Genomic DNA, 12,939 nt, shown 5'->3' with positions numbered 1-12,939 from the left:
TGGTTAAGAAGAACAGAATACTCGGTGTATTTCAAAATGGTTCATTTCCTGTCTCCCTGCTGGAACTATGAGGGGACTTTTCTCTGATATTTACTGTGAGAACTTGGTGGAGCTTCTGGAGGAAAACCTCAGGAAAGTGTGGGGCCCCACTGTGACTGGGTCCCCTGGAGCTTTTAACTCTCAGACTTGTGCACACTGAACCTCAGGCCATTCATCAACTACAGCTCCGATTTTCCTACCCCAGCACTGTTCTGCTTGTGAGCCTCTGCTTCAGTAAGCTGGACTCCCTGTATTCACCTGTTTCACCAGTCTTGGGGGCAGTGGTTTGCTCCATCTTCACTTCTCTTATGGATCCGAGAAGAGTTGATGATTTTTCAGTCTGTTCAGCTTTTCACTTGTTGTTAGGACAGAGTGGAGACTTCAAAGCTTTTTACCTGCAGAATCAGAAGTCAACCTAAGAATCTTAACTAATACAGAATCTAACCCAGCCTGGAGAAGGAAAAAGGAAAGGAAGGTTTCTTGGAGGAGGTGACCTCTAAAATGAAACCTGGTAGGAGTTAGGCAGACGCAGGTGAGAGGGGATAGGAGCATGATGGGGCAGAAAGCTCTAAGAGATTGAGATGATTAGAGCTTAGAGACTGAGGGAAAGTGTTGAGAAATCAGACTACAGAGGTGAGCTAGAGTCAGACTTCAGAAAGTCTTACGTGGCATTGACCTTGGAGAAATATTGTGAAAATGGACATTAAGATTCATAGCACTGACATGTCACCAAGGAACTCAGGCACATTTTAGACATTCTCGACTTCATTCTCACAACAGCTCCTGTGATGTCCATCTGCAAAGTGCTTTGAGGAAATTCTGAGTGGCTTAGGGCATTTTGCTGCTATTAAGTGCCCATATAAATTGCAACTTATTGGCTCAATTGTTTGATTTCCTATTTTTCTTTCCATTTGTGTGTCACCTGTAATTAGAGTTCCAAAGTGCTCAGAGTGATTTTTCTATAAAACAGAAAGGAGAGGAGATGCATGTCTTCAGCAGATTGCAAAGTGGAACAGACCAAGCAACCCTTTCTTTCTCCTATATGAGCACTCGTGTTCAGATTTGTGACTTTCAATGACATCCCTCACTTCTTTCTTAAAGGAGTGAATTCATCTTTCTCTTACGTTTTGTGTGTGTGTGTGTGTGTGTGTGTGTAGTTGTGCATATCTTTATTACTTGCAGCCTCATCAGTAACACAAATATTTATTGAGCATCTACTATGTGTGGTCACAAACCTCAGAAACACCTTCTGCCTTCTCTTAGCTTCATCACCCATGGATTCATTCGTTTGGTCGTTCGGTCATTCATTCATTCATCCAACCAACCAACCAACCAACTAACTAACAATTATCTAGCACATTCTAGGAACCAAGCTGAGAACACAAGGATGAACAAGATAGAGATGGGCCCACCCTCAGGGAGGCTACATTCTAATGGGGGAGACACACAAACAAGTAAATAATAATGAAAACAAGTTAACTGTTAAGGTAAGGGTCAGTTTCAGTGATGGAGAAAATTGTGTGTGGATGCATTACTTAGATGAGGCACTTAGGGATGGCTTGTCTGAGGAGGTCCCACGTAAGTTGAGAACTAAAGGGTGGATGGGGTCAGCTGCACTGAGGAGTGACGTGGGAAGAGTATTTTAGGACAACAGAAGTGTGTGCAAAGGCCCCGCAAGGTAGAAAACGGCTTGCTTCTTCAGGCCACAGATAGGTTTGAATGGGAAGGTGTAAAATATACATTGAACCCTCATACACTGCTGGTGGGGATGTAAAGTGACACAGCCAATTTGAAAAAATTGTGTGGCAGTTCCTCAAATGATTCAACATGATTAAAAATGATGTAATCCAAAAAAAAAAAAATGATGTAATGCAGCAATTGCACTCTTCAGTATATACCCCAGAGAAAATAAAGCACAACTACATAAAAACCTGTACATGAATGTTCATAACAGTGTTATTTGTAGAGCCAAAAGGTGGAAAGGACCCAGATGCCCATCAGTGGATGAATGGATAATCAAAATGTGTTCCATTCATACAATGGAATGTTATTCAGCCATAAAAACGAATGAGTACTGACACATGCTACAACATGAATGAACCTTGAAAACACTATGCTAAGTGAAAGAAGCCAGTCACATAAGACCATATATCATATGATTCCATTTCTATGAACTGTGCAGAATAGAGAAATCTATACAGAAAATAGAATTGTGGTTGCCCAGGAGAGGATTAGGGGTGATGGTTAAAGGGAGTGGGGTATTTTTTTTGGGTGGTGTTGTTCTAAAATGTGGTGATGGTTACGTGTATCTGTGAATATTCTAAAAGCCATCGAATTGTGCACTTTATTTTATTTTATTATTATTTTTTGGCTGTGCCGCTCAGCTTGTGGGATCTTAGTTCCCTGATCAGGGACTGAACCTGGGCCCCATCAGTGAAAGCACCGAGTCCTAACCATTGGACCGCCAGGGAATTCCCGAATTGTGCATTTTAAATGGGTGAATTGTACAGTATGTGAATTTTATCTCAATAAAGCTGTTTTTAAAAATGGATTTGTTATTTCAAGAACAGGTGAGGCACCTTGAGGTGTTTTCAACAGGGGAGTGTGCTGATCTGATTCACTTTTTCTTTTTCTTTTTTTTGGCCTCGCTGCAGGGCATGGGGGATCTTAGTTCTCCAACCAGGTATCGAACCCACGCCCCCTGCATTGGAAGTACGGAGTCTTAAGCACTGGACCGCCAGGGAAGTCCATGATTCACTTTTTCAAAAGCTCTCTGTCGGTTTTTATTCATTGCCAGGAGCCAGAGTGGAGGTAGGGAGACCAGTGAGGAGATACTCCAGGTGTGATGATGGTGTCTTGGACTTTGGGCTGTCAGATTTAACAAATAAAAACAAAGGGCACCTAGTTAAATTGGAATTTCAGATAAGCAAATAATTTTTTTTAAAATATAAGTATGTCCCACAGATTGCATAGGACACACTTATACTAAAAAGTTATTCTTTGCTTATCTGAAATTCAAATTTTGCATAGGCATACTTATACTAAAAAAAAAAATAAATCATTGTCTATCTGAAATTCCAATTTAACTGGGCATCAGTAATTTTGGACCAGGATGGTGGCAGGGGAGGTGGAGAGAAGCAGACAGACTCAAGATATATTGTGAAGGTAGAACTGTCAGGACTTGCCGATGTGAGAGGAAGGGGAGAGGGACAACCAGCTTCTTGGCTGCAGCGTCAGGGTAGTGGCGTCATTTGCTGAGATCGGAAACACTTGGTCGGGGTTGCAGAGCAACAAGTTGGGAGGGAGGATTCAGAATTGAAGAAACGATGTCAGTGTTCTTGTCTTAACGGAGTCAGGGTCAAAGTCATGCTAACAAGAATCTGTTCCTGTGAACCCAGACTGGAACGGCTCCAGGAAAAACCCAAGCTTGCCTTGGTGTGTTGCTTCTTAAGTAGGCAGGCAAGGAAATCAGCTCTTGGAGTCTCAGAGTCTAAGCTGGAGTGAGAGCCCCCAAACCATGGCCACCTCCATTAACAGAGCGTCTCTGATGAGCCTCAGGTGGGGCTGAATTTTCAAGACAAATAAAAGGGACCCAGGGATAGAACCCTGGGGAGAGTAACACCTATGGAGGGAGGGGCTTTGGAACCGGGCTGGGGAGGTGAAAGGGGTGAGGGCTTCAATAAAAACAAGAGGAGACTGAGGAGAGAGAAACAGATACGGGGACTGGTGTCCATATGGGACAACCTCCTTTTTTTTTTTTTTTTAAAAGGAATTCCTTTATTTTTATTATTTATTTATTTATTTATGGCTGAGTTGGGTCTTCGTTTCTGTGCAAGGGCTTTCTCTAGTTGCGGCAAGCGGGGGCCACTCCTCATCGCGGTGCGCGGGCCTCTCACTAGCGCGGCCTCTCTTGTTGCTGAGCACAGGCTCCAGACGCGCAGGCTCAGTAATTGCGGCTCACGGGCCTAGTTGCTCCGCGGCATGTGGGATCCTCCCAGACCAGGGCTCGAACCCGTGTCCGCTGCATTGGCAGGCAGATTCTCAACCACTGTGCCAGCAGGGAAGCCCGGGACAACCTCCTTTTAAGTGATTAAGTCTGTAACTGGCAGCTGACACTGAATTCCGTCTGTGCAACATTTTAAAAAATGGAATTATTGATGGGAGAATTCTCAAGAACAAGCAAATTGTTTCCTGCTATAGATAGTTTTTCTTTAAGACCACAGTTGTTCCCCAAGGAATTTTATATTTTGCTATTTATGAAGGCATAAAACAGCAACAAAGGGCAATAATGCCTATAGCGATGAATACACCAGGGTCATAGTGATATGCGAAATGGCTGCTTGTAAAATTCTGATGTTTTTGTTAATGTTTCTAAACACTATACTTTGAAGTCACAATTATTTCTATTAGTTTCATGTGAGTCTCCTGGTGTTCTTCACTCATTAGTGGCCCCAAATGAGGTGTCATTCCTCAAGCTGCTCACAAGAGCTAAAGAGGTATCTTAATGGTAAGTGGAAGGGAGCTTTGTCCTAATTGATGGATTGCTCAAGAATGAACTACCGTTGGGATTTGGAGGCTACTGAATGCAATTTACACTTTTAATAAAAATCTTTATTCTTTAAAAATCAGAATTTGTTGCTAGTCATTAAAAATCAAGATACTGGGTTTTAGAAGATTTGGATTAAGATCCAACGGTGTCTAGAGCAGAGTTTCGGTTTCCCCTCTAGATGGGCATCCACACTCCATTTGCCGCTGTCCATACCTGCTCTACTTGCCTCATTTTGATTTCATGGAGTCACCTGAAGGCATTTGAGTCTATGGTCACTGAAGGCCTTCTGTGGTAGGCTGAACAATGGCCCCCCAAAGATAGCCAGGTCCTAATCTCTGGCACCTTGGAATGCTACCTTAGATGGCAAAAAGGTTTTTGCTGATGTGACTAAATTAAGGATCTTGAGGGACTTCCCTGGCGGGCCAATGGTTAAGACTCTTCACTTCCACTGCAGGGGGCACAGGTTCCATCCCTGGTTGGGGAACTAAGATCCTGCATGCTCTGCAGTGGCCAAAAAAAAAAAAAAAAGAGTAAATTAAGGATCTTGAGATGGGGAGAGGAGCCTGGATTCCCCAGGTGGGCCTTATGTAATCACAGGAATCGTTACAAGAGGGAGGCAGAGGGAGATCTGAACACAGAGGTGGAAGGCAGTGCGACGGCAGAAGGAAGACGCTACCCTGCTGGCTTTGAAGATGGAGGAAGAAGCCACGAGCCAAGGAACGCAAGGAGTGCACGTTCTAGAAGCTGGAAAAGGTTAAGAAAACAGATTCTCCTCTCAAGCCTCTGAGAAAGCAGGGCCCTGCCAGCACCTTGATTTCAGCCCCGTGCAATGGATCTTGGACGTCTGGCTTCTAGAACTGTAAAAGAATAATTGCGTGTTGTTTTTAAGTCACTTAGTTTGTTTGTGTGTTATTAATTTGTTACAGCAGCCGTGGGAACTGATAAAACCTCTTACCTTGTACATGAGAGCAAGTTAATGATCTTTGCGCCTGTCCCCCACTGTAACTACTTTTTTGAGACCTCCCTGACTCTGCAGTGAAGAAGTTCTTGAACCCCTGTAGTCCAGCATATGAGTGGTCTGAGGAGGAGCAGTGAGGCAGGAGGTACTTGGGGAAGGGTGATGGCCATTTTTCAGCCATCTTTCTGGGGCTCCGGCAGAGCTGGGGTTTGGAGGGGAGCGTACAACATCTCGACCATGGGCAGAGGAGGTGTGCAGGCATGGGAAGCATTAAGACTGACTTCCCAGAGCCTCCTTCCTATGACAGCCTTGCAGATGTTTTAGCCTGGTCCAGTATCCCTTCCCCCTTCTGCTGTTTTGGGGAACTCTGCTGCCTCACTTCATACGGTCCTGGAAATCCAGCCCACTGTAGTCCCCGCTCCTTAGTCAGGGCCTGGAATGTGACCCAAACTAGGCCACTCCAGTGATCCTCTGGGATGGCGGTTCTCAAACTGGATTGTGCATCAGAGTCACCTGGAGGGACTGTTAAAGCACAGGTTGCTAGGGTTGCATCACAGTATCTTATTCAGTAGTCTGGCCTGAGGGTTTGCATTCGTAAGGAGTCCCCAGGTGATGCTGGTCCAAGGGTCACACTCTGAGAGCTCCTGCTCTGGGATTTTGAATCCCAGAACACGGAAGACAGGTGGTGAGTGCAACCAGAACGGATGGTTCAGGATTTCCTATAATGACATCTCTGAATCTGATCTGGTTCTGGGCATTCTAAGGGTCTAGTCATTCCTCTTTTCCTTTATTTCTCCGAGTTCGATTACTTTACGCTTGAGGTATCGAGATTTGATATCTGTTGCTTGCAACCAAAGATCTCTAATGGATTGGACTTGCAAGGAACACTCTTGATAGGGGAAAAGGTGGGGCTCATAGAACACTAGACGTACAGAGGATAGGTTAGACATAATCTCTAACTGCCAAGACCATGTTAATGTGGATCATAACGATCATTCATAGAATGCCTGCTATGTGCCTTACGGATGCTAGCATATGGCTCATTTTATGGCATCTTACCAGCCTTACTCTAAAGGGGAGATATCTTTACCTTTATTTTTTTAATAAATTTATTTATTTTATTTATTTTTGGCTGCGTTGGGTCTTCGTTGCTGCACGTGGGCTTTCTCTACTTGCGGCGAGCAGGGGCTATTCTTCGTTGCGGTGCGTGGGCTTCTCATTGTGGTGGATTCTCTTGTTGCAGAGCATGGGCTCTAGGCACGTGGGCTTCAGTAGTTGTGGCACGCGGGTTCAGTAGTTGTGGGTCGCGGGCTCTAGAGCGCAGGCTCAGTAGTTGTGGCGCACGGGCTTAGTTGCTCCGCGGCATGCGGGATCTTCCCGGACCAGGGCTCAAACCCGTGTCCCCTGCATTGGCAGGCGGATTCTTAACCACTGCACCACCAGGGAAGCCCTTTACCTTTATTTTTCATTTGAGGATATGGAGGCCCAGGAATTTCCTATTTTATTGGGAAGATATAAAATCAACATAATATTCTTAGTGAATGGTAGGCAATACTGAGAAAAGGACAGTATTTCCCTTCCTCTTAGCATTTTTCTCCCCTCTTTTTTCATTTTCCCTGGGTGACTAATGGCCCCATTAGCCTGCCCCCTCTGCCCCTTAAAATTCTTTTAAAGGGGCAAGAGGAAACTGACTTTTTGACCATCAAAATTAGGCATTTAAAACTTTTTCTAGTTTGCTTTTCAAGTATTAGACGCTCCATAAGTCCTAGAGATATAAAAAGAGCCTTATTTGCCTTCTGACCCACAAGCAGATAAACAAAAACAAGTTTGATCTTTGGAATTCATATGGAAAGCATCTAGAATGAAGTGGGATGTTAGCTGAGTGTTTGGGGGGGAAAATAGTTCATTTTATCTTTATAACTAAAAATACTTACTGGGCACTTCTAATGCCCTACACTACATCCTCTTGATTTGCCATTTACTTTAGCCCTGGCTGTAGCGACTGACTTGTGCCTGACAGTCCCTCCTGTTAGTTGTGTAGAGTATCTCTTGCTTTTTGCCCCAGCGTCTCTTCACTGCCTTGGTGTGGGACATCCATGGGAATCTGTTTACTTATCTTCAACCTGGAAGTGAAAGATTATGAAAAAACCCATTGTTTAACCTTTCTCTAACGGAGGATGAGCCAGTGGATAAATGTTCCCTTCCAGCTCTTATTTCTTGGGAGGACAATCTTCAAGGCTCCTTAGAAGGTCCCAGTGAGATTGAGTGTAAGTTGCCCAGAACAGGACCAACTCAAGAATGCTCTTTGGATTAGCTGTTCCTCCTTCCCTGTTTCAGTTTTCTCGGTCTCCCACGCTTCTTCTCTGGAATCACTCCTACAAATAACTAGCTGCCTGCAAGCCTAGGTCTCAGGCTCTGCTTTCTGGAGGAACTCAGGCTGGGACAACATTTATTGTAGCAAATTATAATATACAGATAAAGATAAAGAACACTAAATCACCCATAATTCTGTTCTCTCTAGAGATCTCTTTTGGTAAGATTTGGGTGTATATTCTTCTTAATGCATATACTCTCTTTAAGAGACATCACTGGGATCATGCCATACATACAGTTATGTATCCTGACTTTGCTATATTGTGAATAATTTTCACATAGTTAAGTTTTCTTCTCCAATGTAATTTAATAGCTGCACAGTTTTCCATTTACTCATTCATTATTTGTAGTACTATGTGCCAGACACTGTTTTGAGCACTGAAGACATAGCAAAGAACAAACAGATCAGGTCTCTGCTCTCATGAAGCTGACAAGCCAGTTAGGATCTTTCTTACATTCTAATGGAGCATAACTTAGTTAACCAATGCCCTATTGTCAACTACTTAGATTGCTTCTGATATTTAGCACTATAAACAATGCTTCAGTGAACCTGCTTGAAGGTCTTCTTTGAACTCCTCAATTTTCTTCTCTTGGATAAATTCCTAGAAGCGGAATTGCTGGAAGAAAGAGGATGTGAGTAAATGAAGGTGCTGGGATTCCCACCTAGATCCAACTCTGGCACCCAGGCTGTCAACAACCATGCTGGTGATACCACTGAATTTGAAAACAGACACACACACACACACACACACACACACACACACAGAGTAACCAGAGGTGCCGCCAAATGGTTCCTAGCTGGTTTAGATGTGTGGGCTCTATGATTCTGATAATTAATAGGTCAGGTATGGAGTAAGAAAGAGGATTGGAATCCTGGGTCTGCAAATTACCAGCTGTGTGATTTGTGGCTATTTATCTGTAAAGTGGAGACAGTAGTTCTCACTTTAAGGGTTGTTATTAAGTAAATATTTATTGAGCTCCTATTAATCACTGGCCTCCAAGCTAAGAACTGACAGTCCAGTAGGGAAGGGAGATGTTAGTAAGACATCACACAGATATAAAATTACAAACTGTGTTCTGTGCTATAAGTATGGGATGCAGTTAAGAATGAATAGCAGGGAGACCTGATTTGCGGGGGTGGGGTTTGGGAGGAGAACTGAGATATGAAAGATGTGTAAGAGTTAACCAGGTCAAGGTGGGGATAAAAGTCCCTGAGGAGCGAACAACAGATACAAAGCCCTTAGAAGCTGGTATGCTATTGTATGCCTCTTTCTTTCCAATCTCATAGCCCTCTCACTTGCAGTTCCTTCTGGAAAGATCTCTTCTGAGATCTGATCTTCCCATGGCTGGTTTCTCTCCTCATTTAGCTTTTAGTTCACATGACATATCAGACAGTCCATTCTCTGACCATCCTTCTAAAAGTAATCCGCCCATCCCCGTCCCTCGCCTTGTTTTATTACCTTATCTTGTTTTAGCTTCTTCATAACGCCTCCCACGGATTCAAACGTTCATATTCGTTTGTTGAACGCCTCCTCCTTCCCAACCCCTCACTTGAATGCAAACCCCAAGAGGGAAGAGATTATTTTTGTTGCTGCAGATTCAAATACTGAATTCTCAGCGCCTGACATAGTAGTTGCTCAATGCATGTTTGAATGAAAAAACAGGGCTTGGCGCACAGTCTGCGCTTGGCAAAAGCCACAAGCGGAAAGTTGAGAAGCTGGGGGCGGGGGCAGGGCACAGACCCCGGCCTGGGTTGCCGCAAGCCACAGTGCCAGGGACAGCCGGAGGGACGCACTGGGGGCGGGGCGGGGCGGGGCGGGGCGGGGCGGGGCAGCCCACCCGGAACCAGAGCGCGGCAGCGGCGGCGGTTTCCGCCGGCGGCGGACACTTCCCGCGGAGGGACCGTCCCGTGGCACCTGGTGGGCCGAGGGGGACGCGGCGGGCCGGGAGCGGCGGCGATGGACGACCACAGTCTGGACGAGTTCCGCCGGCGCTGGCAGGAGGAGCTGGCGCAGGCCCAGGCGCTGAGGAAGCGGCGGCGGCCTGAGGCTACCGAGCGGCGGCCGCGGCGGCCCGAGGTGGTCCCTGGGCGCGGCGAGCAGCAGGCCTCGGGGTACCTGGCGCTGGCCCAGGGCCTTTTGGAGGGCGCGGGGCGGCCCCCGGCGGCGCGGGCGACCCGGGCCGAGAGGCAGGAGGCGGCGAGCCGTTCCCGCTCCCCTCCGGCCCGCGAGGCTGCCGGCGGCGGGGAGCAGCTGGTGGACCAGCTCATCCGGGACCTGGTGAGTGGCCGTCGCCTCCCGCCGAGGCACGGGCTGGCCGTCGCCCCGGTACAGACCGCCTAATGAGTTGGAAAGTAACTGTGTGCCGCCAGTGTGGGGGTGGGGGAATGAGTAGAGGTACACACCCCTGTGTGTGTGCGTGCATTGAGTATCTCTGGAAGGTGTGGTTCCCAGCTGGGGGCGATTTTGTCCCCCGTTTTGGCAGTGTCTGCAGACATTTTTGGATGCCACAATTGGGGCGGAGGTGTGTTCGCTGCAAGCGTCTAGTGGTTAGAGGCCAGGAATGCTCATGAACATTCTACAATGCACAGGACAGCACCCACAAAAAATTATTTGGCCTAAAATGTCAGCAAGTATGAGACCGAGAAATCCTGATCCAGAAGGGTTCCTAAACTTTTAACAAGGTTGCCTTTGGGGAGGAGAACTCACGACGTGGTTAGGAAGGAATTTTAACTTTTCTCTATATAGTGTTTGTACAATTCAAGTTTTTCTAACTGTTCATGTATCACTTCAGTTAAAGCAGAAAAAAAACTTTCGATAAGAACCTCCATGCTAATCATAGTGCCCATTTTGTGGGGTATGAATCCCTTCCAGAATCTGGAGGAAGACAGGAACCCTCTCTCTTTAAAAAAAAAAGCCTCTTTCACAAAGTTGGCACAATCAAGATCACCTGAAACACATTCATGTTTAAGAGTTGGAAAAAGGCAGCAGGTTTTAATGACTTAAGTTGGGCTCAAAGGCAGCGTCTATGGCTTCTCAATTGGGAGTAATTCTGTAATTGCTAAGCTGTTTCCAGAAGAAATGGCTTATTCAACATAATATGTAGTTATATTTAAATAACATTAGTAGCTATAAGATTTCACAAAGTTTCTGGTTCTGTGCTCTGCCTATCTCTAAGGTTAGATATAACCTTTTTTTGTGTGTGTATGTGTGTGTTATAAGCGTTCTCATTTAATGTGTTAATTCTTATATATGAAAATTCATATTGGCGTCATGCGTGCTTCTGTAAGAAGCGGGTCATCACTGAAGAAGTCTGACATGTAAAAATTAAATTTTTCAATGCCTTGGGAAGGTGACTTAGCACCTGATAAGCTGTTCAGGCCAGTCCAGATCTACACAGAAGTTATCCCCACAAAAGTAAACTTGTAGGCTGAGGCAAGACCAGCTCTGGGGGTAAAGAGAAACAGGAATGTGGATTATTAGGACAAATGCACATTTGGGGCCTCGCACATCCTCCCCAGTGAAAGTGGCATTGTATTCAGGAGTCACAACAATCCTGGGAGGTAGGTATTATCAGTCTCATTTTACAAAGGAGGAAATGCAGGTTTTCTGTAATTTGCCCAGGGTTACCCAGCTGCAAGTTCTTGGGATTGAATTTGGATTCAGATCTGTTGGACTTTAAATTTCACCAGGTAGGAGTTCCCTAAACTTGACTTGCTGTAACAATCACATTAAGCCTTATTAAAATCTAGGTTCTGGCCCTTCCCAGCCCTGCTGCATCAGTTTCTAGAGGAGGGGCCCAGAAACCTGGTGATTGGGATGATCAGGTGAGTTTGAGACATTGTTCTCAGCTGTACAGCTTATTTTGGTTTGATGTCTTGATTCCTTAGTCTTTCTTGTCCTAACATTCCTGAGGCACAGGCATTGATACCAAAAATAGTGGAGCCCTAACTGAAGTATCCTAAAAATGGAAACGGCCTGCCTGCTGGAGGATCCAAGGGACTTCAGAATCTGTTTCATTTATAGTGAGAAAAAGCCTGCCCTGGAGTATATGCCCTTGATCCCTTCTGCTCCCTTTGGAATCAGCACATTAGGTTCTGCTAGGCTCTAAACTACTGTGAGGAGCATCCAAACTTTGGGGCACCGCTAGTGGTTTTGTTTTTTTGTTTGTTTTTTGTACTTAGCAATCATCCGTGACACTGCTATAAATAAAAAATAAAGTAATAATAATTCATTGCATGCTTACTTGTTTGTCTCCTTGGTATTGTCTTGTCAGGGTTTAGAGACGTTGTCTTCTTCAGTTCTCCCAATGACCCTCTCCAGTGGACAGCATTAGCCCCATATGACAGATGAGGTTTAGGAAAGTAATTGTTTTAAGGGACCCACCCAGTATCTTCAGTCTGAGAAATGATGGCAGCCTTTATAGAAAAGGTATTTCAGGGGTTGTAAGTCCCAAAGCCCACAGAGGGCAGGGAGGAAATGCAAATGAATGAAGTAGGCTACATGTTACTCATTTGATCCTTTTTTTCTTAGTTCATCAGGTGTTGTGTCTTCAGATTCCAGCCATACTTTTGTAATAATTTGTTTCATAACAGCTACCGTTCTTTTTGTCACATTTAGTAGTAAACATAACGGTGTAGATATTGTCTTCACAATACCCCTAAAGAAAAATACTTAACCATTTTTTCTTGAAGCACAGCCCTCCTCTTGGTCTTGTTTCCCCACTTTTTAAAAATTAAAAAAAAGGCAACCTCTCTATTGAAGTGTACCAACCATAAATGTACATCTTGATGTATTTCCAAGAGTGTACACATCAATGTAAACAGCACCCAGGTTACAGAACAGCATTACCAGCTTGTCAGAATCCCTATGTGTGCCATTCCACCCAAGGGTAACCACTCACCTGACTTCTAACATCTTATTTTAATTTTATCTGATTTTGAACTATATAAGTAGAATCATACAGCACATACTTTTGGGTTCTTGTGCATAGCATTATGTATGAGATTTATCCCTATGAA

General features: G+C 44.9%; 1 protein-coding gene across 1 annotated transcript in view; it reads left to right on the top strand.

Moving 5' to 3' along the window:
• Positions 1–9,785: 9,785 nt before the first annotated feature.
• Positions 9,786–12,939, top strand: part of FBXW8 (F-box and WD repeat domain containing 8) — a 120,882-nt gene continuing 117,728 nt past the window's right edge. The window contains exon 1 of the mRNA XM_068562326.1: positions 9,786–10,198. Coding sequence (XP_068418427.1) covers positions 9,878–10,198 — 321 coding nt within the window. The 5' untranslated portion in view covers positions 9,786–9,877. The remainder of the gene's footprint in view (positions 10,199–12,939) is intronic.

This window comes from Eschrichtius robustus, chromosome 14 (assembly GCF_028021215.1).
Source record: "Eschrichtius robustus isolate mEscRob2 chromosome 14, mEscRob2.pri, whole genome shotgun sequence".
Taxonomy (NCBI): Eukaryota; Metazoa; Chordata; class Mammalia; order Artiodactyla; family Eschrichtiidae; genus Eschrichtius; species Eschrichtius robustus.
Note: the sequence above shows the minus strand (reverse complement) of the source record. Positions and strands in the feature narration are given on the sequence as shown.